Genomic DNA, 23,834 nt, shown 5'->3' on the forward strand with positions numbered 1-23,834 from the left:
TGACACTGACAAAGCGATCTGAACAGTGAGATCCCAGTCATTTGCATTGTCTCACGGAAATTATAGCCTTTATAGAAGGAAAGGGGACGTTATATGTGGACACTGATGAATGGTTGGAGTCAATTCATTTTCTATGAACCTTGTAGCGTTTTCATCTAACTTTTAAACCTCAAGGCCCCATTTGAGGTAAAGACTCAAGGGAAAGACGACTCAGGAGCAGGGGGTGGGGGCGTTACACTTACCCAAAGTTGCAAAGTAGCTTTTAAAGTGTAGTGATAGGGTTGTAGCCAAATTTGAAATTCAATTCTTGAATTCATTCATGAAGTCGAGAATTAGCATTGAATTAAATTCGTATTGTAAAAACATTTCATCTTTGGAATTGAATTGGAATCGTATATTTACCAGTTAATGGTATGTTTTAAGATTTTGTTTTTAATCATTTCAACCTGTATTCCAGTATAGCTAGGCTGTCTGAACAGTGATATAATCAGCCTGAGAGAATAGAAGCTATAACGCTGAAACTCTGCAATAAGGATATAATCGAGACCCAAAAGTATAACATTTGTTACTAATAAGCTAATTGCTGGGTAATGTTTCATACCAGGGATTCGATTTAATATATAGTACTGAAGAGCTGCTATACAACGTAATAGAAATTTACTGCTTTCACAGTAAACACTGCATTGGTCAACACGATCGGAAATGATCTAGAAATTTCAATCGCACTATAGTGCCGCACTTCAGCAATACGGATTGAATCGAGACCCAAGCCCTAAGCTGCAGGTGCTATTACACTCCACTAGATGTCTCTAGATCTCATTAATAATAATACTATTATACTCTAATTCAGGGTTTATGTGAAAGTGGCTTATCATTAGCCTTCATTAGCAAATGTTTTGTTTGGCAGGTGAAATATATTCCACAACTTATGATGGTAATTGGCACATTGCTTTATTTTGAAAACAGACATTGAAACCATTTTTAAATGTTTTTCACAATTTAACTCCTCAGATTCAAACTGGACATTGCACTCACTGGGACATAGGAAAAGTTTTTTAGTTTTGTTTGTTTGATTTTCTTTTTAACATCAGTGCAAGAGTAATTCCAATTTATATCAAACTGTCATAACAACACCAAGGACATCAAAAAGAAGCCACATTTTTTTTTGTATTGTGACTGTGAAAAGTTCCTCTCAGTGGAAGAGTTCCCATGCAACTTGTTAGATGGTTCATGCTAATCATGTACTTTGGAAGGGGGATTTTAGTTGTGGGGCCAACAACATTTATGTCATAGTATTCATCATTTTCTGTAAAGTCCTCAGAATCCCCTCAGACCTGTATAAGTGAGGAAGGGGAAGTACCGACTACTCAAAGAACGTAAACCAAGCTTGATCAACTCAAGCAGAATATGAAAATGTCCTGTCCAGCTTTGTAGGGTTTTGAAACTCAGTTCAAAACGTGGATACGTCCAACCATCGATTCAATCATGTAAGATACGGAACATACCCAAATCATAGCACTTATAGCTTGAACCAAAAAAGGCATGTTGGAAACTCCCCCAACATAAGGAAATCATCGCCACACAAAAACATGACAAACAAATAAAAACGGACTGTCTTCACATTCAGAAGGAGAAGAGTCACCCTTTAAATTCATGTGTAATCATAGTAATTTTTTCTCTATGTTAAACTTTCTCTTGGCCCTCCTTGGACTCCTGGCCTGCCTCTGCTGGGGCCTCAGCTGGTTGGGATTCTTCGGCAGCATCTGAAAGAAAGGAGAGGGAGGGAGAGAGTGAGAGAGAGAGAATTTTTTTTTTTAATTGTGTGAGAAAATATTATTGATCAGTAAGTAATGTAAGCGGTGAGGTGGAGACCTGTTTATTCTCAGTGGACTGTGTGAAATACAGTGATCAAGAGGCTACAGAGACCCCGCTCTACAGCGACCCATCATAAAGAGCTCTGTATATGCTTGTGGCTGTCACATTGTTATACTTCACTTAATACTTAACATACTTACAAAAATACTTATTTTGCTGTTCCTTCCTCTCAGAACCTGCTAGGTGGGATTCCCAAGTCCAAAACAAAATCTAAAGAAATCCACCCTGTTTTTAGTACAGCTGGCCAACATCGATGATTCCCTGTGAGACTTAAGCATAGATCTAAATCAGATGTTTTTTTTACCCTTCAGAAATACTTGTAATAGGCATCTGATTATGAAAATAATCTGTTTTTGGAATTAGAATTTTTGGGGGGAAACATTGCAAAAGTGCAACATTGGGCTTCAAAACGTGTTGTAAGAAAACTGAAATTATATTAAAATCACATCAAAACGGATCCAAAACATTTACATGTGATGGAAAATATTGTTTAATGGTATATTAAACTAAGTCCTATTTTGTTTGAAATAGGAAATTGATCGACTTGACCTTTTCAAATTCTTGTATTTAACTATCAAAAACAGGATCAACTATTTTTGGGGTTTTCTATGTACAGTATGGATAACATATTTGGTTGTCCTTTCTGGGTTGTTTTGGAGAGATTACTCATCTTTCTTCTTTATCATAAAATGAATGGTCATCAATGGCAGAATTCTTTTAACATATGTAGTCTTTTGATGTGTAGAAGGGACATCAAAGTTACTTCTGAAGTATTTGGTTGTCCTTATTATTTGCAGATAGATGTTGGAAGGGAGACAGTAAAGCAACCCTTCAAGCCTAATGTTGCATTTTTGCAGCACTTACAAAATTACATCTAGCTCAGAATGTTTATTTTGTACATATATTTTTTATACATAATCACTACATCTTAAAGAATACAGGAAATAGATTAAGTCGTGTACTTGCGTGGATGGCTACAACATACTGCTTGTGTAGGTGACCAGTGTGGTCTCAGACGAAGTGGACAGTGTATAATGTTTCAGAGGCTACTGCCACAATAATCATACCAACAGTCAAAATATACTACTAAGAGATGCACTGTGTTGTGTTTGGCGTAATTGTTTAGGACCTGTATAAGATGCAATTTAGGGAAAATATTTTTGGGCAAAATTGGGTCTCACAGGTTTAAGATTTATTTTCAGTATGATTATTTTCACTATGAGTTGTATGACCTTTAGACGTTGTTTTCAATCAAAGCTATTGCCCTCATTTCACGGAGGTAGTGATGTCATCCCGACTGCATTGACTTTAATCATCAGCATGACATCATCTTCGCTGGTCGTCCTCTGGGAATCAGAGATGGAGCTAGACTTGTGTATGTGACTCATGATAGATGACTCACACAGCACTTAGTATTCTCCAGCACGCAATGGGCAGGTTTCAGGTAAGGGAGTGGTAACCATGCAATCACTGTGAAAACATATACATTTCAACCCATCCTACAAGATGAGCTAATGGATTATTTATTCCAATTTCTCTCTCTGGGGATCAATAAAGTTGATTCCGTCATTCATTAACTCTTCATTAAAGTCTCCATCAATAATATTTCTGCGAAAGGTCTTGTTTCATTGTGCATAGACCCTGAACATTCAAGACAGATAATATAAACACCTCCACTGCTACATATTGAATACTAAAACATTTTGTTTGTCTCATTATTGTTGAGCATCCCTCCTTTCCTTTGTTTTTGCAGAAGCACAAAGGACCATCCGGACTCCACTAAAATATTGAATTTCATTTGCACTATATCCTTTACATTGGTCTTTATGACCTACATGTGTCTAGTGCTTCATATGATGGTTAGCCATTCAGGTCTTGCTTGTCTTCACGGTCTGCTGGTTTCAGTCTTAATTGACCAGTCTAAGTAATTTATCATTCACCAGTTTAAGTAATTTATCGTTCGGTAAGTCTAAAAACCATGGCCAGATATTCCAGGTCTACACCAGAACGTGTAACTATGACAACCTGCAGACAGTGTAGCCTCTATGACCTAGTTTCTCCCAGTCCTGTCTAAGACTGTGTCCCAAATGGCAGCATGTACCCTATAAAGTGCACTACTTTTGACCGGGGTCTATGGGGTTCCGGTCAAAAGCAGTGCACTACGTAGGGAATAGGGTGCCATTCAGGACTCAAACATTGATCCTCCTGTAGAGGATTCTGCACATATTCCATTAGGTAGGCTACATCATTCAGTCTGGGAGTTCCTGGACTGGAACAAGATAACCTACTGAGCCTTTCCCCTTTTCTGTCATACTGTTTAGTCTAAACTAATATAACCAATCAAAGATCATGAGAAGAGATTATGAGTAACATCTTGACATGATGTCATTTTGTGCATTTGGCTCACAGGCAATTGTATTATTAATAATAAATGTATTATTCAAGCTATTGTGTAGACTATTTGGTTTGTGTTGTATTTGTAGCCTATTTCTAAGCTCATCTACGTGGATGGGCATCTCAGAGACTGGGTTACAATAAGGCCTACCTTTTTTGTCTTGTGTTTGGTGAGGCTCCTCCTTATCAGCCGTCTCACTGACAGTAGCAGCAGGCACATCGGCTTGTTTGGACTCCTCCTGGCCAGCACCACCCTCCACGCTCTTTTCAGCACAATCAGTGGAGGGGATTTGGGCAGAAACCAGAGCTTCACTGCTGTCCACCTCTTTGGGCTTCTCCTTGGTGTTGCTGGGCTCTGCCTTGGTTTCCTCTTTGGGAGGCACTGAAGGCGCCGCCGCTGCAGTGGGAGAGGCTGCTGCTGCCACAGGCGAGGTGGCTGCAGCTACGGGAGAGGTGGCGACAGGGGCAGGAGAGTTTGCTGGCTTTTCTGAGATGGGGCTTTTGGCTTGGCTTGTCTCCTCCTCTTTAACATCAGTGGGGTCTTTTTCCTCGGCAGCCTGCTCAGTCGCAGGGGGGACGTCTTCCTTCTTCTCCTCCTCTCCGTCTGCCGCCTCCTTTGCCGCCTCCTCTGGGACAGCTGGACTGGCCTCCTCATCCTCCTCTCCATCTTTCATTTTTTTCCGGAGTATGTGTCCACGAAAGCTGGCCTGGATTTTGGTGGCCGCCTTGTGGGCTTTGTCCTCTGGTTTCTTCTCATCCTGCTTGATTTCCTGGTCAGCCTCTTCATTCTTCTCAACCTTGGGAAAGAGACAGGATGTCAAGAAGTGATGAGCATATCTAACGAACAAGAATGTCAATTGCCTCTTCAAAGGACCAAACAGGTACCCTTCCCGTGACCTACTGAACTCTTAGAAAGCTGTTGCATCACATCCTCATGGCTGAATGCGAAAGGTCTCGAGTGAAGTGATATCAGAGGCCCATACTCAACGGGCCTGCCAAATAGTGAGTGACAGTAACTATTGTATAGCCCTTCTCTATCAACGTCCAACCAATAGCTCCTCTTGTCGTGGCAGATGAACAGGTCGCATTCCACTGTGGTGAATGCCATTGGATGTTGTTCACATACAATCCCAATGGTTCTGAATAAGAACACTTCCAAAAGGCATCTCCAACAAGACATCCCACCAACATACCCACCACCCACAATAGACACTAGGTTATATGTAGAATTAAGGGAAATGAAGGTAGAAAAAAAGGTGGATTGTTCAAGGCAGAAGGAGGTACAGTCCGAGCAGGCGGTGAGAGTGGAATGTAGATCTGAGCGGGGTTGTTCAGGTTTGGGTTGTAAGAAGTTGGTGGTTATAACTGGAGCAGAGTTTAGGAAAAGATGAGGAATAGGAGTGGGATAGGTGTTGAAGCCTGTACAGAGCGCCAAGATGTTACCTTTTATACAGTATCTGGATCCATAGCTGGAGTGGTCCATCAAATAGAGGGCTGTGTTATGACTCTTATAAATCTAATGAAAAAGAAATGGAGTGAAAATAAGGAAAATGAACAATGTTGAAATTGACAAAGGGGAAAAATAATGATCATTACATTCAAAATGAATAAATAAATAAACAGATCGTTTTGATTTGAATTACATTTGTCTCAAAACAGACAAATGATGTTAATCTGACAATAATAGCGGGAACTAATGTAACGCAAACATAACAGGCAGTGTGGCCTGAACCAAATCAAAGAGACTGGGACTCTAAATCCATGATGTAGCATTACATGTCTTTCACCATGTTACCCAATGTGATGTTTTCACGAGGGGTCCTTGCTTCTTGTTACAAACACATTTGTGGTTCTCGTTACGTAATAAACCAAAAAGTGCTGCATGTGGATCAGTTATGTTTTGATGATTCATCTCATTTCCAATTAGCATTTATTTTGCTATGTTTTTAGATACTGCCATCAGTTACTATCATTATGTTGAATGCCACTTGAAATATCATAGTCACAATAACATCAATTTTGTTATTATTACAATGATATTCAAAATGGCGTACATCGTTGTTTAATTACTAGATTCCTGGAGGCTGCGTTGTGGATCCATCTTTGGTTGCTACCTCGTCAAGATGCACCGCCATCCTCCTGTGAACGATCAAACGTTACCTTGACAACCAGAGTGCTACGTGTAAGTCATCTGCTGTTTTTGGCCAGTGGTTCCAAACCAGGAGTACTAGGACCCGTGCGGGTACTTGGCCTGTCCACTGGGGGTACTTGAGAAGACTCATGAGACCATAGGCTAACTGGTAAAATGCACGAGGGGTTATACAGTAACCCGAAAAAGGTTGAAAACTACTGGTTTAGGCTATGAAAGACCATATGTCACCATGATTGACATTGCACCTGACCCCTTGGGAAAGCAGCCAATAGGAAACCATAAATCAGGTTACTAATCAGGGAGGGGCTGGCAGGTTCCACCGGTCGTGTGTGTGTGTGTGTGTGTGTGTGTGTGTGTGTGTGTGTGTGTGTGTGTGTGTGTGTGTGTGTGTGTGTGTGTGTGTGTGTGTGTGTGTGTGTGTGTGTGTGTGTGTGTGTGTGTGTGTGTGTGTGAGATGTTTAGGAGGAAAATATGTTTTAATCACCTGCTACCAATAAATATATAACGTTTTTAAAGCCATGAAACTGTATTATTTTTTAAATAATTGAGTGAACTGAAGAGCTTTTATAGCTAATGGAGTAGTGAGATGTGATAGACTGTTCGTGTCCGGCACACCCTCACAGCCGTAATGGTACATTTAATATGAATGATCTCATAGGTGCTCACAATTGCCAAATTTTGGCCTAAGCACTTACTCAAACAGAATGACTTATGGAGATTGAGAAGGGCAGCAGGTAACCGAGCGCTTAAGAGCGTTGGGCCAGTAACCAAAAGGTAGCTGGTTTGAATCCCTGAGCTGACTAGGTAAACAATCTGCCGATGTGCCCCTGAGCAAGGCACTTGACCTCCTTCTGGAAAAGAGCATCTACCAAAAATGTGTTTAGGGTCCCATGTGGCTCAGTTGGCGCTTGCAACACCAGGGCTGTAGGTTCAATTCCCACAGGGGGCCAGTGTGAAAAATGTGTGCACTCACAATACTGTAAGTCGCTCTGGATAAGAGCATCTAATAAACTGTAATTGTAAACTGTTTTGGGAACATGAGAGATCCCATCAATATCAAAATGATGTAAAGATACTGTATTTCATTGTCCATTTGGGGATTTTAAATGAGTTTTTGTTTGTTCAGTCGGGTAAATGTATTGAGATCACCTATACTTTTTTGAATAAGAGCATAGAACTCATTACATTGATTTTACAACAATTTTACCACAATCAATTGTAGCCTATTTACAGTATATTGTCCGTTCAACCCACAAAACAGTAAAGTCTACCTGCCATTCCCAAACTCGTGATTCAGACAAGTAATATGAATGGTAGGATGTCCAAGGCGATATATTTGCATATTTATGTCTGTTGTTGACCAATGAACCGACAGAAATGTAGAACATCCTTTTGAGAGACATATCAAAATGATATAATCGGACTTCAGGAAATGTCTTCCAATCAGATGTCTGGGGAGACAAGCCCATATCCCTTTTAAACCTCAATCACTGAAGACCTAAAAAGAACGGATGTTACAAAGCATTGACATGTCAATTGAAACCCAGACTCCTGAGACGGCTTCAGACAACCGTATTTAAACAACAGTCTGATTCCATTATGTCACTCGGTGCGTGATCTTTCCATTCATAAAAGGAGCATGTCTCAAAACGGTCTCCCAGGAACACGAGTTGCATTTGCCCTTTTTCGATAGCCGACTGCCTGTATATGATACACCACCAAGAAAAGTCAGGCTACAGCATCTGAAAGACAAATGTGTACATCTCGGGCCCCCAGCCACTGTCCTTGGGTCGGCAACCCCGTGTGAACCACACCCCACGGTGGGTTTATGGATGGATCTTTCAAACGGTAACGGTAGCCAGCCAGCCACCCCCCCCACCCCCCCTCCCCCTAAATGGAAACATTTAGAGACTTTGCCACAGGATGGGAATGAGACTGCTGCTCGCACAAATGCACAGTCGGTATGTGTCCTCTTTTTGTTCTTATTCACTCAAGCAGACGCTCCCTAGCTCCTCCACATCGATGAATGCAGAGTGCTGACGCAAGGACAGAAGTATGTTGACATGCAACTGAGGTAGGCTTTACATTTCTCTTATCTCAGTAAACCAACACTAACATCTGTGTGTGTGTGTTTCAATTGAGCCAGTCGATGTATTAAGAAGATAGCTTGGCTCTTACACACCAACACTGAAACCAGACAGGGAGAGGGTCAAAAGGAAAGTCGGCCAAGAAATATATTGTCTGTCGACAGTATGTCGAGTAAATGTATATCCTTCAGTAAATCCCAGCATGATATATGTCTGGTTTTCTAGTGGATGGGGATGAGAAAGACTACAGAGGCAGGCAGGCAGGCAGGCAGGCAGGCAGACAGACAGGCAGGGTTGAAGTCTGCAGCTGAATCTCCCCCATTCTCCCTGAGCTGCTACTACCCACTCACACAGCACCACACCCTTTCATCCAGCTGTCTCCTCTCCTCTCTCTCCTCCTGCAGGAGAGGGGGGGGGGGGGGGGGTTCAGGTGGAGGAGAATACATTCACCTATCCGCACAGCCCCATGCCTCTCCGACGCACGCCTTATTCCCAGGACGGTGAATTGATGAGTGTTGTACATGTTATCGATGGCCCCAAGAGTGATGTTTGCAACCAGATAATACTCAATCATAATAGCCACCCTCATTTAATTAAATTAGTCTGCTCTCTCTCCCTTGAACAAAGGCTCCACAATCACGGCTGCTCTGACAGTGAGGGCTGGTGGCGCCCGTTGAAAAAGCCGGGTTGAGAGCAATCTCTCTTGTTGCACCATTTATATGCTTTCTGTTCATCTGTCTAAATCCCAGAGACTTCATTCATTCATTATCTAGTCCTCAAAAGCAGAAAGCAGAGAAAGGGCTGGATGCTGCATGGGAGGCGGTTTTCCCTGTGACGAGCGTAACGTACGATTCAGATAGCAGCATTGTGTGGAGATAGGGCTTAATGCAGTATTAAAGCTGTGTGTGTGTGTGTGAGAGAGAGAGAGAGAGAGAGAGAGAGAGAGAGAGAGAGAGAGAGAGAGAGAGAGAGAGAGAAAGAGAGTTGCCTCACCCACTTCAGTTTAATGTGCAGCCTGGCTGAGCTAAAATGACTCATACATGCTGACATTTAAGCAGCAATCAGGTGTTGATGGAATCCAGTGCTTTATTAAGAAGCCGATAAAATCCTGACTACTCTAGATAGCTTCTGCAGATAGATAGCTCTGTGCTAATGAAAAATACCTTCTGAGAGCTACTTACATCAAGGTACTATCTCATACTGTACACCTCCAAGACTCACCCGTAGATTCACAACACCTTCCTTTTCTGAGAAAGGAGCTCTCTGGTATGTATTCATCTGTTTTTTCCCCCCCTCACAACTATGCACCCATAAAAATGTGTAGACCTAATTGACACCATACACTTTTAACCCCAGAACCGTGCTAATCCCTTTAAGGTCCTAATTTATTCCCACGAGACACGGTAGCCAGAGGTGTTGAGTCTTAAGTCAGTGGATCCTTACCCCACCCTTTTTCCTCAAACATGCCTCTCTATCCTCCCGTTTCTTAGAGATAACACCGAAATAGGATTTTATTTTTTTTGCGGGCAATTAGTGCATCAACTAAAAGCAGCCTTAAGGGAATAAGACAGTATTGTGCTCAATGGAGGTGGTATCCTCAGTCTTCATGTATCCCCTGATTACAGTACAAAGCAGCCAAGGCAATCACAGAAGGCAGCAAACAGGTGCATCAAGTGTCTATCAGTACGTCTTTCAGTGTTTAAAGTAGTGGATCGATAATAGTATAAAAGAGCACAGCATCATGTTACAGGCTCATCTTACTGCTGGTACAGTGTGAGGTCTGGCAGCATTGTGGCTACACTCATTCAAACGTAATCACATTAACAAGGCGTGTCCGTTTTGCATCCGAGACATCACTGAAGTCCCAGTGAGCCAAGAAGACCAAAAAAAAAAAATAGACAAGTATATCCTTAGATCAGTTACGGATGTAATTAGTCCAAAAGTGGAACATTTTAGCCAGATTTTTGAAAATGACAGCTATGAATGAGAGAATCTGTAAAGAAAGCAGTTACCGGTTTTGTTCTTCTTATGCAGCACAGCATACTTGTAATATCCTTTCTCTTTTCCCTTCTTTCTTTCCTTTTTGCCTTACACTTCTCTCTCACTCCCTCGCTCTCGCGCTCTTGCACACGCTCACTGGCTGTACCAACAGCTGAGTTGCCTAATGCTTTTACTCATCACAATTTGCACACACACTCACTGTCTGCCTGCTCGCGCCTCTCTCTGACTTGCTGGCTAACAATGACTACAAGCCCACCCTTTAAAACCCCTCCTTCCCTTCCCCTCCCTCTGTTCACGCCGACACCCCCTCCTTCTCTCTCTGTGATGAACCTATCCCCCTCTTCTCCCTCCCCCTCTCTCTTCCACAGGCGACCGGCATGCAGCCTTGCACTGGCGAGAGCTACAACCCCACCCTATACACGTCTCCTAGTGTGAATGACTGAATACATCCAATCTGTCAACAGACAATTCACATTCTTCTGCTTTTCTCGCTTTTTTGAATTCCTCCATACACTGGGGCGGTGGCCCTGTTGAATAGCTTTTATATTAAAGAGGGTATTTCCTGCTTAAATCCCACTCAGTCAGTGCTGTTGATAAAAATCAATAAATAAGCCAAGCTCCACTCTAAATTACCTATGCCAATTCCCTGTTCTGGCAGAGACACCGGCATGTTGCTGCCAATGAGGATGTGTGAAACAGAGTGATACTGCTTACACACCTCAATTTCTCTTCAGTGCTCTGTTCACATGGAAACACTACAAGCTCTCACAGTGGCGTGGCTATGGAGGAGAGGAGGAAGGCCGGGTGTGGCAGCAGCCAGGCTCCATTCCCTCCTCTCTGCCCAAATTTGCGCAGAATCTTCTGTGATGACCAGGCACAAAGCATGCTGTGGTGAGAGCCCCCACCCCCTCTTTGACCAGAGAGAGTGGGAGAGAGGAGGTGGAGAGGGAGGGGGGCAGATTCCAGACACACGAAGACAGGATCCAAGGGGCTCTGCTCTGTCTTCACATGTGCTGCAGGATTATGCCACATCTCCTCCTCACAGAGAAATCATTACAATATTCTACTGAGACGTCCATCCACCACTGTGACCTGCATGCCAGCTAGCCAGCCACTCAAATCTATTATTATGAACTGTGTCAATCAATCATTCAAACGTATTTATAAAGCTCTTTTTACATCAGCAGATGTCACAAAGTGCTCATACAGAAACCCAGCCTTAAACCCCAAACAGAAATCAATGCAAATGTAGAAGCACTGTGGCTTTGAAAAACTCCCTAAAAAGCCAGGAACCTAGGAAGAAACCTAGAGAGGAACCAGGCTCTGAGGGGTGGCCAGTCCTCTTTTGGCTGTGCCAGGTGGAGATTATAAGAGGACATGGCCATTAAGGCCAGACTGTTCTTCAAGATGTTCAAACTGTAATATGGTTACGCTCAATAGCATAAACCAGTGGTCCTTCTAGATTTATATGAATCACTGAATCGAACACAAATGTGTTGCCATGGTAGTTCAAGCAGGGTAGAAATAATTATTTCACCTTATTATAAATAATTTAGGATGAAACGACAAAATCAATTGGACTGAGGAATGAATCTGACAAGCTATTTATTTTATAATAAAATTAAAATATTCTAATTAGTCTCATGACTAATTTATTGGACTGCTCTAGGTTATTATACTGAACAAAAATATAAATGCAACATGCAACCATGTCAATTGAAATAAATTAATCAAGCCCTAATCAATGGATTTCACATGACTGGGAATACAAATATGCATCTGTTGATCACAGATTCCTTAAAAGAAAATTGACCTCACAATGGGCCTCAGGATCTCATCACGGTACTTTTGTGCATTCCAATCTCCATCGATAAAATGCAATTGTGTTCGTTGACATCAGCAAACAACTCGCCCACACGACGCCATTACAAGTGGTCTGCGGTTGTGAGGCCGGTTGGACGTACTGCCAAATCCTCTAAACGACATTGAAGGTCCTGGTAGATAAATTAACATGCAATTCTCTGGCAACAGCTCTGGTGGACAATCCTGCAGTCAGCATGCCAATTGCACGCTCCCTCAAAACTTGAGACATATGTGGCATTGTATTGTGTGATAAAACTGCACATTTTAGAGTGGCCTTTTACTGTCCCCAGCACAAGATGCACCTGTATAATGATCATGTTGATTAATCAGCTTCTTGATATGCCACATCTGTCAGGTGGATGGATTATCTTGGCAAAGGAGTAATGTTCACTAACAGGGATATAAACATATTTGTGTACAAAAGTTGTGAGAAATAAGGTGGAACATATGGAACATTTCTGGGACCGTTTATTTCAACTCATTAAACATGGGACCAACATTTTACATGTCGCGATTATATTTTACTTCAGGGTAGTTTACACCAGCAACATGGACGGGGATTTCAAACAGCGTGGGTGCCAGTTTAAGTCCGATAAGCTTTAAAGACCGACACTATTGAAAATGTACTGTAGTTCAACTTACATGGTAAATGGACAAACCATTTTACCAACGGACAAGAACATTTATGTATTTTATTAAGCATCATTTTTTCAATCATTTGCACATACATACATTCAACAACATTCACTACACTGTACATCCAAATTCCAACATGTAAATCAAATCCTGTAAATTCATTCAACATCTAAATCAGAGGTCATAGTTGGTCCACTCCTGAATGTAGTTATACCAACGGGTTCAAATGTAACACAAACTCTGAAATATATGTTTCAAATAATATTAATTGGACTCAATGAAGCAGATGTAGCCACAGGTAAAGACTGTCTACAATTCTAGCAATAGATTCCATAAGGTCCAATAAAAACTCTCACAATAGCTGTACAAAAACAATGATTCTACATTACAAAAGTGATAAAGCAGACAATAACTTAGTAATATACGCATCTCCTTCATAATAAGAAAATCTATCCAGAAATGTTTATAGTATAGTGCAAAACGTATGTGTGTGTCCGTGTGTCAGGCACCGGATCCATGTCTATCCCACCAGTAGAATCAGCTGTTGACAAGCCATGAGAGAAGGGAGGAGTGTGAGTGGATACTGATGTGTGAGACAGAACTAAGTCCAGGAATCTTGGCATTTTTAACAAACAGTATAAGCGAGAATTCTGGCCAACCACTCCCATTGGCAAGGCATGGAGGGGGGCCTCTGGTGGCCACCGCCACCAGGGGTCTCTAGCACTGAGACACGGCCATGGTCTCTCCCTGAGCCAGAGGCCTCTCTTTGTGGATGTAGTAATCTTCATAGTCGGAATCCTAGGGACAGGAAGTGGGGTAACAGATAAATATTTCATGGACGTCTCATATTGTCAGACGTAGACTACATGTAAAATTTAAGAGTATGTAATTGATCGGGCGAGACATGTGCCCCTAAGTAATTCATGAGCAAAAAAAAAAAAAAGGCCATACCAGAAAATATAGGTCGCAGCATGTCATGTTTTTCTCCTTGCGGTTGATCTGCTTGAAGCCAGGCTCATCTCTGTCAAAAAGATGATAGAGTTCAAATTGGTCAAATCACAAAAGTCAGCATTAGTAATTTTCTATATTGGCAAAAGTCAGTTTTTCCATGAATATAATGAATTTCCTTGATTCCACGCATCCTCTCTGCTCAGCTCCTTCTCAAATCGTATTGAAGGAGAAGGTCCACTGCCCCTCCCCTTGGGCCCTCTTCTCCAACGCATTTTGAGATGGAGGAGAGAAGACGCAAGGAATCAAGGAAAGATTCATTGAGAAAAAGCCATGTCCATTCAGCAAGTCAGGTTTGGGGGCTCCCTTCACCAGAAACCATATCACTTCTTTAAAACCATATGTCTAGGATGCCCTGAAGAACTGGTGCACTGATTGAGGAGTAAATCCACTCACTCGGGTGTGACCTCAATAGGGGAGTGGTAACCCTGGGTCTGGCTCTTGTCCCTCGGAGGGCAGCACATGCGACCCAGCAGAGCCAGCGTGATGATGCAGGAAGGAAGCAGAATGAAGGCTAGAAGCACCGCCACGTCCGAGAAACGAACCGTGGGCACTGTGGAGAGGAGAGGGTTCATCATAACCACATTTACACTCAGCGCAAAGTGGAGACGCTAACAATTTTCTGATCTCTTTAGGTACGAGATCCGCCTCATTACCTATGACCGCAGCACAGCCGTGCTAAAAAAGTTGTTTAGCACGCCCTCTCGTGTACAACTGCTTTAAGAAACCCCTAAATGCTTCTTAAAAGAGGGATTGTTTAAGCTTTGTGGAAAATATGACTCAATCCGTAGCACATACGTGCCTAAATCTACTGTAGAAGTCTTTAAAAAGGTGCTAATAAATATGCGCCCAACCATACCAGTATTGAACACAAGGTAGTAGGTTTTACTGCCCAATATATCTCCCCAGTGCCACAATTCCCATAGAGTCATGTTCTACACGTCATCATTCCTAAGGTCAATAGTGTGAACCCACAATCACCTTTACTAACAAATCCTAAACTTCTGCCTCTCAATTAAGAGCCAAATCCTGACTTGAGATGCACATTTTCTCAAGCGTCCCATTGACATCCATGCATTGCCCTAAACATACATTTTTTGAAGTAATTGCCTCACCTTTGGGCGTCACGGTGAGGACTGTCTGTGAGGTGGGGGATCCGTGGACGTCAGGGGGGTTCCTGACTGAGCAGGTGTAGGTGCCGTTGTCGCTGAGGGAGGCGTTGAGGAGCTGGATGGAGGCCTCACCCCGGGCCGGGCTGCCCAGCCACTTCACGCGCCCGTTAAACTGGCCGTCCTGCGGAGGGAACGCCAGAGAGGAGAAGTGGAAGAACTGGGGAACAAAGAGAAGAGGAGAGATTGTGACGGCTCTGGGCAGGACAGTGTTACTCAGACCGTAGCAACTACAGAGCCACATTACAAGACACAGACAACAGAAACACTGCATCAATCACACTAACCATCACCGTGTTTTCAAAAAGTAGGGGGGGGGGGGGGGGGTGTAGAAGGCTGGGACTGGTTTCGAATAGAGGTTTGAATAAAGTTGAAGCTAAAATAGGGTTTTACTCATCAGACAGTAATACACAGACAAATAGACAATAAGAAGTGTCAAAGAGACACATTGAAGAAAACAAAGTACACATAGGGAATAAACATCACAGGAAAATATACACAAAGACGAACACACGGCAGGCAGGCCTGTTAACAATCAATGGTGCTCAACAGTTATATTGTTTTATAGCTCTGTATGGGCTGGGCTCTCCAGGAGGCACTTCAGTTCAGACAGCCATAGAGCTGAGAGGGCTGATACAGACAGCATACTAAATCTAATCACTGCATTCAGTCAACCCAGACAAACACTCAAGCCTACCTCAGACAGGTTACGCCTAGCCAAATGGAGATTATACACAGCCAAGTGCCTCTGAAACATTCAGAGCCGGACCCAGATTAAAGCTTGTCCTGGACTAAAACTCACTTTCAATGGAGATTCTCCACTGAGAATGATTTTCAAGCCTGGAATAATCTGGGCCCAGGAAACCGGCACTCAGGGTGCAATGTTAGGGCCTGTGGTTAAAAGCTTTGCTGTTACCGTAACGGTACTGACTCACTGAATAAAAACCTGATGGATCATGGGCAATTGCATTTAAATGAATATTGAATTGATTTGATCATGTCTTATACAAGACATTGATTGACTGGAGTTGTTCATTCAGTGTCATTCAGAGGAACTGAATTACAAGTCCTCCATCACTGTCCGTTGCTAGAGCTGCCTTTTCAGTCCTGGAAATGAATTCTCATCAAGATATTGATAATTATGCAGGGAGACTGAAGCACACCACCAATTCATAGTTCTCAAGCCTTGGCTGGTAAATTCTATTTCTGATAGAGTTTTTTTCAAATGCTTATTCACAGTGCCTTTTGATATACGATTGTGTCAATAAAAGTGTCCGAATCCACTAATGAAATTGGATGGAAACAAACGAGAGACAAATTCACTTTCTAGCTCCGCTGTGTTGGCTAGCTCTGTGGGGCTATGCGGCGAAATGTTCTACACGTTTCACTATCCGTCTATAGTTGCACAGAACAAATTTGTTCCAAGTAAATAAAGAAATGAAACCAAGGATGTTGTTGGATTCCGGTATACCCTGGTATCGACCAACCCAGCTACGCTTATACAGGATTCGGACAAGCCGACACACCCCTAGGATAAAGAGTTTGTGTCAGTGACGTGAGAGCCCACTCTATCTGCAAACACTGACACAGCAGTAGGCCTGACTACTACATCTTAATGACTAAACCAACAGCTTCTATTACCCCATCGAGGGAGCCACAGCACATTAGCCATCACTTAGCGCTGAGAGCTCCTATAGGATATGATATCCCAACAACTACATAGCGTATACGTTATCGGCCCTTCCAAATGGAATTAAAAACGAAAGCGGTCAGCCGCTCAGAGTATCGACAAGGAAATTGGATCTAGGGGAGCTTTGGTGTCGGAGCCCTGACTCGCAACTTCCAGCTCGAGGGATACATTTAACATACATTTACCACATCACCAAGATGTGGAAGAGTGATCCTGATTCCTGCCCCTAACTGCCTGGGGTTTCTGAGTCATATTCCTAGGGGTTAAGGGTTTCAGAGAAATAGAATTACTAGAAAGTGCGTCACAATTAAAGTCAACGTATCAGCAGCCATATTCAGTGTACCCATGCCAGGACATAAAAGCACAAGAGTTCTTCATCAAATGTGTGCTTTATTAACAAATCAACTCAATATACTGATTCACTTTCTATGGTGCGTACTTACTGCCTGCGGAGGGCCTCCGGTCTGGGGCCTGTAGGACCAGTCCACTGACATACGGCTGGTGGCTCGGCTGGTAGAGGTGAAGGTGCAAGTCAGGATGACGGCATTGCCCCTCACAGAATGGACCTCTGCAGGGGAGCTCACTGTCATGGCTGACACAGGGCACAGCACTGAGAGAGGCAGCAGGGCAGGTGGTCAGATGAGGAAGATTGATTAAGGAGGAGGAAGGGCAGACGATTGCACAGAATTTTAAGTGAAATCCAGTTGGGAACAAAATACATTGTAGAAGTCAAAAGATGAATAATTTCGGAGCAAGGTAGTTCACATAAACAAAACGCAAATAAACAGAATAAAGCTAAAGTTCTCATTCGACAATTGTGTATAATCACAATGTCAAAGGTCAAAGGTAACCCCAAAGGCCCACATTGTTGACCCAGTATTAACCCAGTACCCAGATGGCAACATCAAACCTTCTGCACACTGCCTGGCATTAATTGGAAAAAACACAATCTAATGAACTTTCCATGGGAAACATTGTTTTCTTGGCACCATCTGACAACAAGACTACTAGCTGTAATAGTGTCCTAGTTTTTTTTCTTTATCTACCCCCCCCCCCCCCCCCCCCCCCCCCCCATTGGACAATTAGAGCATACAGACATAATAACCACAAGCAATGAAACAAAATCTCAACCATTTATTAGCCGAGGTATTAAATCGACTTTCTCTATGCAATGCACATCTGCCTAGAATGTGCTTACAAAACAAATTCTGCAAACCCATTGTATAATGTGTAGAAATTGAGGAGGAACTGATTTTCTAATAGTTTGCATAACAAGTTGTGTACGTGTTAAAGTGGCACACGGAAAATGATCCTTTACCAATTCCTGGATTGGCAGACAAACAACAACAGCTGTTGATCTTTCCATCAACGTTCAGCAAACATGGCAATAACAACACAGCCTACAGTAGTAGTCGTATTCCTTGTGATGAGCGTTGCCAATGCAGACATTGTGCAATGCATAAGAAATACAAAACATTCACATAATGTGTGTTATATTTCAAAACAGGCCCAAACCCATAGATTCAATGCTGTATTTTCCATGTGAACTCCAACCCACACAGGGAAATGCAAACGTATCATTTAACATACTGTAGGCCTGCATGTGGTTCAGAGATTCAGATTTCAACAGTACATTACAATTATTCTACCTTGGACAAGTGAAGGACACATATTCAAAGGAATGTTTTTTTTTAAAGAAGAAAACAAGAACTCTCTCTATGGACAAAGAGACAGTCCGAGTACTGCGAACTACAAATATTTGAGTGATCTAAAATATATTGTACAGAGCAGAATCAGAGGGATAATAGGGTATGCAGATATCCTGCACTATTTCAAAACACCTTGGAGTAAAGTGGACCAAGAATGAACAAGCTAATCTCATAACCAAGGTAGCAAACGTGTTGAACAAAGTATTTCAAGCTGAAGAGCAGTAGATGCTTGATAGCGGTTGACATTCTAATTGTTGATGAGAAAGTTGGCAACCCTTCGAGACCATTGCATGTACTATACGTCTCAAACATACAGGAAATGACTCCTCCTACTGTCCAACCAGTAGTTATATAAATCTGAGCAATGTCAGTAGACCTCACCCAAAAGTCATATTCTCAGTTCTAGATAATGGCTGCTTGGAATTGGACGCAGGGTACTTTAAACTCAATAACAAAACGTGAGTGAAATTGAAAACAAGGGAAAAAGCCATGAGTCTTATGAATTTTACATGACATGATACTGCATTCCTGTTGTAAGGAACCTAGCCTCAGGCGCAATTTGGTTTGTTGTGAACATGCAGTATAATTATTTGGTAGTGGCTATTCACAAATGGATACATAGTAGCCTATTCAAAATGTTGTAGGTTGTAGAAATACATAGTAATATATTATGTTAACTATGAAGGTAAACACGTGGCTTATTATAATAATTATAACAATAATTCATAAAGAATTTGTATGTAAGCTTCTTTTTTTAAAAGTAGGCCTAGACAATTATACAAGGTACAAAATCAGGATTCTATAAAAACACCCACAATCCAAATGCTTGTGTTTCATATGTAAAGTAAAGGTAGTCTAGTCTCGCAAATTCGTTGATCTGTGACATTGAAAACGAGCTTGACAAACGAGAGGGTTCTACTCACCAAAACAAACCATTAAATACAGCAACACGACAATGTTCAAACGTATAATCCTGTGTTGACGCCAAACCATTTTAGTAAAATGATGTAGGGCTTTAGAAAAAGTTAGAATAAATTGTCAAGTCTTGTCAAATTCTGCGTTTCGGATACTCGTCGTCCATTTTTTTGTGTGACTCAGTTTCTCCGCTGTGCATACCCAGTGTGCACTACCTGACAAACAGGTGTTTCAGGAAGTATTGCTGACAATCCTCGCCCTGACCAAAGAGGGAAAAGGAAGCGAGTCACCCGCTTCAGCCGTTTTTTTTCTGGTTAAGTGGAAGTCAATAAACTACGGAGACCAGGCAATACTGTCTATGGGAGACACACCAAGTTAAGTAGAACAGAACTGACCATTTTTTTCAATGGTAAACGGCCTGAGTGAAGTATCTTTATTTATTAACCATCGTTGGCCTGGCATCACATATTCCTGGTGCGTATTTTACATTCAATAAAATAAAATAAAATAAAATATTATTAGTATCATGTGCCTAATACAGCAGGTGTAGACCTTACAGTGAAATGCTTACTTACGAGCCCCTAACCAACAATGCAGTTTAAAAAATATGGATAAGAATAAGAAATAATAGTAATTAAAGAGCAGCAGTAAAATAACAGTACCGAGACCATATACAGGGGGGTACCGGTACAGAGTCCATGTGTTTAGTTAGTTGAGGGAATATGTACATGTAGGTAGCAGCAGTGGTGTAAAAGAGGGGGGAAAATAGTCTGGGTTGTTACCTACCCTTAACACCTGGGGGCGACCAGAAGTCCAGGATCCAGTTGCAGAGGGAGGTGTTTAGTCCCAGGGTCCTTAACTTATTGATGAGCTTTGAGGGCACTTTGGTGTTGAACGCTGTGCTGTAGTCAATGAATAGCATTCTCACATAGGTGTTCCTTTTGTCCAAGTGGGAAAGGGCAGTGTGGAGTGCAATAGAGATTGCAGCATCTGTGGATCTGTTGGGGTGCTATGCAAATTGGAGTGGGTCTAAGGTTTCTGGAATAATGGTGTTGATGTGAGCCATGACCAGCCTTTCAAAGCATTTCATGGCTACAGACTTGAGTGCTACGGACAGGTTACCTTAGTGTTCTAGGGCACAGGCATTATGGTGGTCTGATTCCTCCTGGCTACTCCAACCTCAGCCAACAGCCCCCCCCCGCAGCTACTCGCCCAAGCCTCTCAAGGTTCTCCTTTACCCAAATCCAGATAGCATATGTTCTGAAAGAGCTGCAAAACCTGGACCCATACAAATCAGCTGGGCTTGACAATCTGGACCCTCTGTTTCTGAAACTATCCGCCGCCATTGTCGCAACCCCTATTACCAGCCTGTTCAACCTCCCTTTTATATCGTCTGAGATCCCCAAGGATTGGAAAGCTGCCGCAGTCATCCCCCTCTTCAAGGGGGGAGACACCCTGGACCCAAACTGTTACATACCTATATCCATCCTGCCCTGCCTATCTAAGGTCTTCGAAAGCCAAGTCAACAAACAGGTCACTGACCATCTCGAATCCCACCGTACCTTCTCCGCTGTGCAATCTGGTTTCCGAGCCGGTCACGGGTGCACCTCATCCACGCTCAAGGTACTAAACGATATCATAACCGCCATCGATAAAAGACAGTACTGTGCAGCCGTCTTCATCGACCTGGCCAAGGCTTTCAACTGTCAATCACCATATTCTTATCGGCAGACTCAGTAGCCTCGGTTTTTCTAACGACTGCCTTGCCTGGTTCACCAACTACTTTGCAAACAGAGTTCAGTGTGTCAAATCGGAGGGCATGTTGTCCGGTCCTCTGGAAGTCTCTATGGGGGTGCCACAGGGTTCAATTCTCGGCCCGACTCTTTTTTTGTATATATCAATGATGTTGCTCTTGCTGCGGGTGATTCCTTGATCCACCTCTACGCAGACGACACCATTCTGTATACTTCCGGCCCTTCCTTGGACACTGTGCTATCTAACCTCCAAACAAGCTTCAACGCCATACAACACTCCTTCCGTGGCCTCCAACTGCTCTTAAACGCTAGTAAAACCAAATGCATGCTTCTCAACCGTTCGCTACCTGCACCCGCACGCCCGACTAACATCACCACCCTGGATGGTTCCGACCTAGAATATGTGGACATCTATAAGTACCTAGGTGTCTGGCTAGACTGTAAACTCTCCTTCCAGACTCATATCAAACATCTCCAATCTAAAATCAAATTTAGAGTCGGCTTTCTATTCCACAACAAAGCCTTCTTCACCTCACGCCGCCAAACTTATCCTAGTAAAACTGACTATCCTATCGATCCTCGACTTCGGCGACGTCATCTACAAAATAGCTTCCAATACTCTACTCAGCAAACTGGATGCAGTTTATCACAGTGCCATCCGTTTTGTTACTAAAGCACCTTATACCACCCACCACTGGCCCTCGCTACATATTCGTCGCCAGACCCACTGGCTCCTGGTCATCTACAAGTCCATGCTAGGTAAAGCTCCGCCTTATCTCAGTTCACTGGTCACGATGGCAACACCCACCCGTAGCACACGCTCCAGCAGGTGTATCTCACTGATCATCCCTAAAGCCAACACCTCATTTGGCCGCCTTTCGTTCCAGTTCTCTGCTGCCTGTGACTGGAACAAATTGCAAAAATCGCTGAAGTTGGAGACTTTTATCTCCCTCACCAACTTCAAACATCTGCTATCTGAGCAGCTAACCGATCGCTGCAGCTGTACATAGTCTATCGGTAAATAGCCCACCCAATTTACCTACCTCATCCCCATACTGTTTATATTTATTTACATTTCTGCTCTTTTGCACACCAGTATCTCTACCTGTACATGACCATCTGATAATTTATCACTCCAGTGTTAATCTGCAAAATTGTAATTAATCGCCTACCTCCTCATGCCTTTTGCACACAATGTATATAGACTCTCTTTATTTTTCTTTTTTTTTCTACTGTGTTATATACTTAATTGTTTACTCCATGTGTAACTCTGTGTTGTCTGTTCACACTGCTATGCTTTATCTTGGCCAGGTCGCAGTTGTAAATGAGAACTTGTTCTCAACTAGCCTACCTGGTTAAATAAAGGTGAAATAAAAAAACATGTTGTATTACAGACTTGGACAGGGAGAGTTTGAAAATGTCAGTGAAGACACTTGCCAGTTGGTCAGCGCATGCTCGCAGTACACGTCCTGGTAATCCGTCTGGCCCTGCGGCCTTGCGAATGTTGACCTGTTTAATGATCTTACTCACATCGGCTGCGTAGAGATTACACAGTCTTCACTGAACACCTGGTGCTCTCATGCATGTTTCAGTATTATTTTCCTCGAAACGAGCATAGAAGTAGTATAGCTCGTCTGGTAGGCTCGTGTCACTGGGCAGCTCTCGACTGTGCTTCCCTTTGTAGTCAGTAATGGTTTGCAAGCCCTGCCACATCCGACGAGCGTCAGAGCTGGTGTAGTACGATTCGATCTTAGTCTTGTATTGACGCTTTGCCTGTTTGATGGTTCGTCGAGTAATGCACTTCTGTAGTACTGCCAAGAATGAGGATAAGCATCTTGAGCTGTCAAAATAATAGTCTCATCATCTTTTGCACTTACCTGAGTAGGCCTTCATGATTTTTACATTGGCAATATGCCAATATGCCGTTATGTCTTTTTAGTAGCAACATCACCCTTTTGTAAAGCATTGGAGGTTGAATATGAAAATTAAATGTTTTCACTCCTAAACCTCTTTCAATGCCACTCATCACCTTATGTGACCTTGTGTGTCTACTCCTCTCTCCTCTCTTCTCTGTAAACTTCTGGCTACCCTGTGGGAGCGGCCAGCTATTCCTAGAGTACAATACCCCTGTCCCAGAGCCCTAGTCTTTAACTTTGTAATTATCCTTAATGGGTGAGACATTTATTTATTTGTCTAGCACTACCACAGTTTACCCTTGTGTATGCTTACGTTAGAGAGCCCTTTGAAGTTATGTCTTCATTTAATTCTGATACCATTACATCTGTAGGGAACAACTTTCAATCCCACAGGCATGCACTTCCTACACCGACAAGAGAATTACATCCCATAATCAGATTTCTACATGGACAGAATTTCAAGGATGTCCTTTTAGTTGCAAACGTGAAGGATTCTGGGTATTACCTGAGTGTGTTTCCAACAGTGCTGCTTTGTGTTTGTGTAATGTGTATTCTTAGAGAGGCCTCTGTTTAGGACAGTGGTGTGCATTTCAGTTCTACCTTCCCAGTGAGAATGAATGGACCCTCACTTATCACTGTCTCCATGGGGGCAGCAACAGAGGGCT

The 23,834-nt window shown here is 42.7% G+C and overlaps 2 protein-coding genes across 2 annotated transcripts; both read right to left on the reverse strand.

Moving 5' to 3' along the window:
* Window positions 1-926: 926 nt before the first annotated feature.
* Window positions 927-10,729, reverse strand: LOC139382788 (neuromodulin-like). The gene is made up of 3 exons (XM_071126935.1): window positions 10,521-10,729; window positions 4,421-5,066; window positions 927-1,763 (listed from the first exon to the last, which is right to left on the reverse strand). Exons 1-3 carry the CDS (start codon window positions 10,548-10,550, stop codon window positions 1,684-1,686), a joined length of 756 nt encoding a protein of 251 aa, XP_070983036.1. The 5' UTR covers window positions 10,551-10,729; the 3' UTR covers window positions 927-1,683.
* Window positions 10,730-12,822: 2,093 nt separating this feature from the next.
* Window positions 12,823-19,671, reverse strand: LOC139382848 (myelin protein zero-like protein 3). Its single transcript, XM_071127087.1, has 6 exons — window positions 19,508-19,671; window positions 17,319-17,485; window positions 15,132-15,345; window positions 14,413-14,569; window positions 13,960-14,029; window positions 12,823-13,806 (listed from the first exon to the last, which is right to left on the reverse strand). The coding sequence occupies exons 1-6, from the start codon at window positions 19,575-19,577 to the stop codon at window positions 13,726-13,728; spliced, it is 759 nt and encodes a 252-aa protein (XP_070983188.1). The 5' UTR covers window positions 19,578-19,671; the 3' UTR covers window positions 12,823-13,725.
* Between the last annotated feature and the right edge of the window lie 4,163 nt (window positions 19,672-23,834).

Source organism: Oncorhynchus clarkii, chromosome 24, assembly GCF_045791955.1.
Source record: "Oncorhynchus clarkii lewisi isolate Uvic-CL-2024 chromosome 24, UVic_Ocla_1.0, whole genome shotgun sequence".
In the NCBI taxonomy this organism is placed as follows: Eukaryota; Metazoa; Chordata; class Actinopteri; order Salmoniformes; family Salmonidae; genus Oncorhynchus; species Oncorhynchus clarkii.

Coding starts and splice junctions, on each gene's coding strand:
- LOC139382788 (XM_071126935.1), bottom strand. CDS start 10,550: ATGCTGTGCTGCATAAGAAGAACAAAACCG. Junction 5,067..10,520: donor GCATAAGAAGAACAAAACCG/GTAACTGCTTTC, acceptor CTCTTTCCCAAG/GTTGAGAAGAATGAAGAGGC. Junction 1,764..4,420: donor CCAAACACAAGACAAAAAAG/GTAGGCCTTATT, acceptor CCTTTCTTTCAG/ATGCTGCCGAAGAATCCCAA.
- LOC139382848 (XM_071127087.1), bottom strand. CDS start 19,577: ATGGTTTGGCGTCAACACAGGATTATACGTTTGAACATTGTCGTGTTG. Junction 17,486..19,507: donor GTATTTAATGGTTTGTTTTG/GTGAGTAGAACC, acceptor TGCCTCTCTCAG/TGCTGTGCCCTGTGTCAGCC. Junction 14,570..15,131: donor CCTCACCGTGACGCCCAAAG/GTGAGGCAATTA, acceptor TCCTCTCCACAG/TGCCCACGGTTCGTTTCTCG.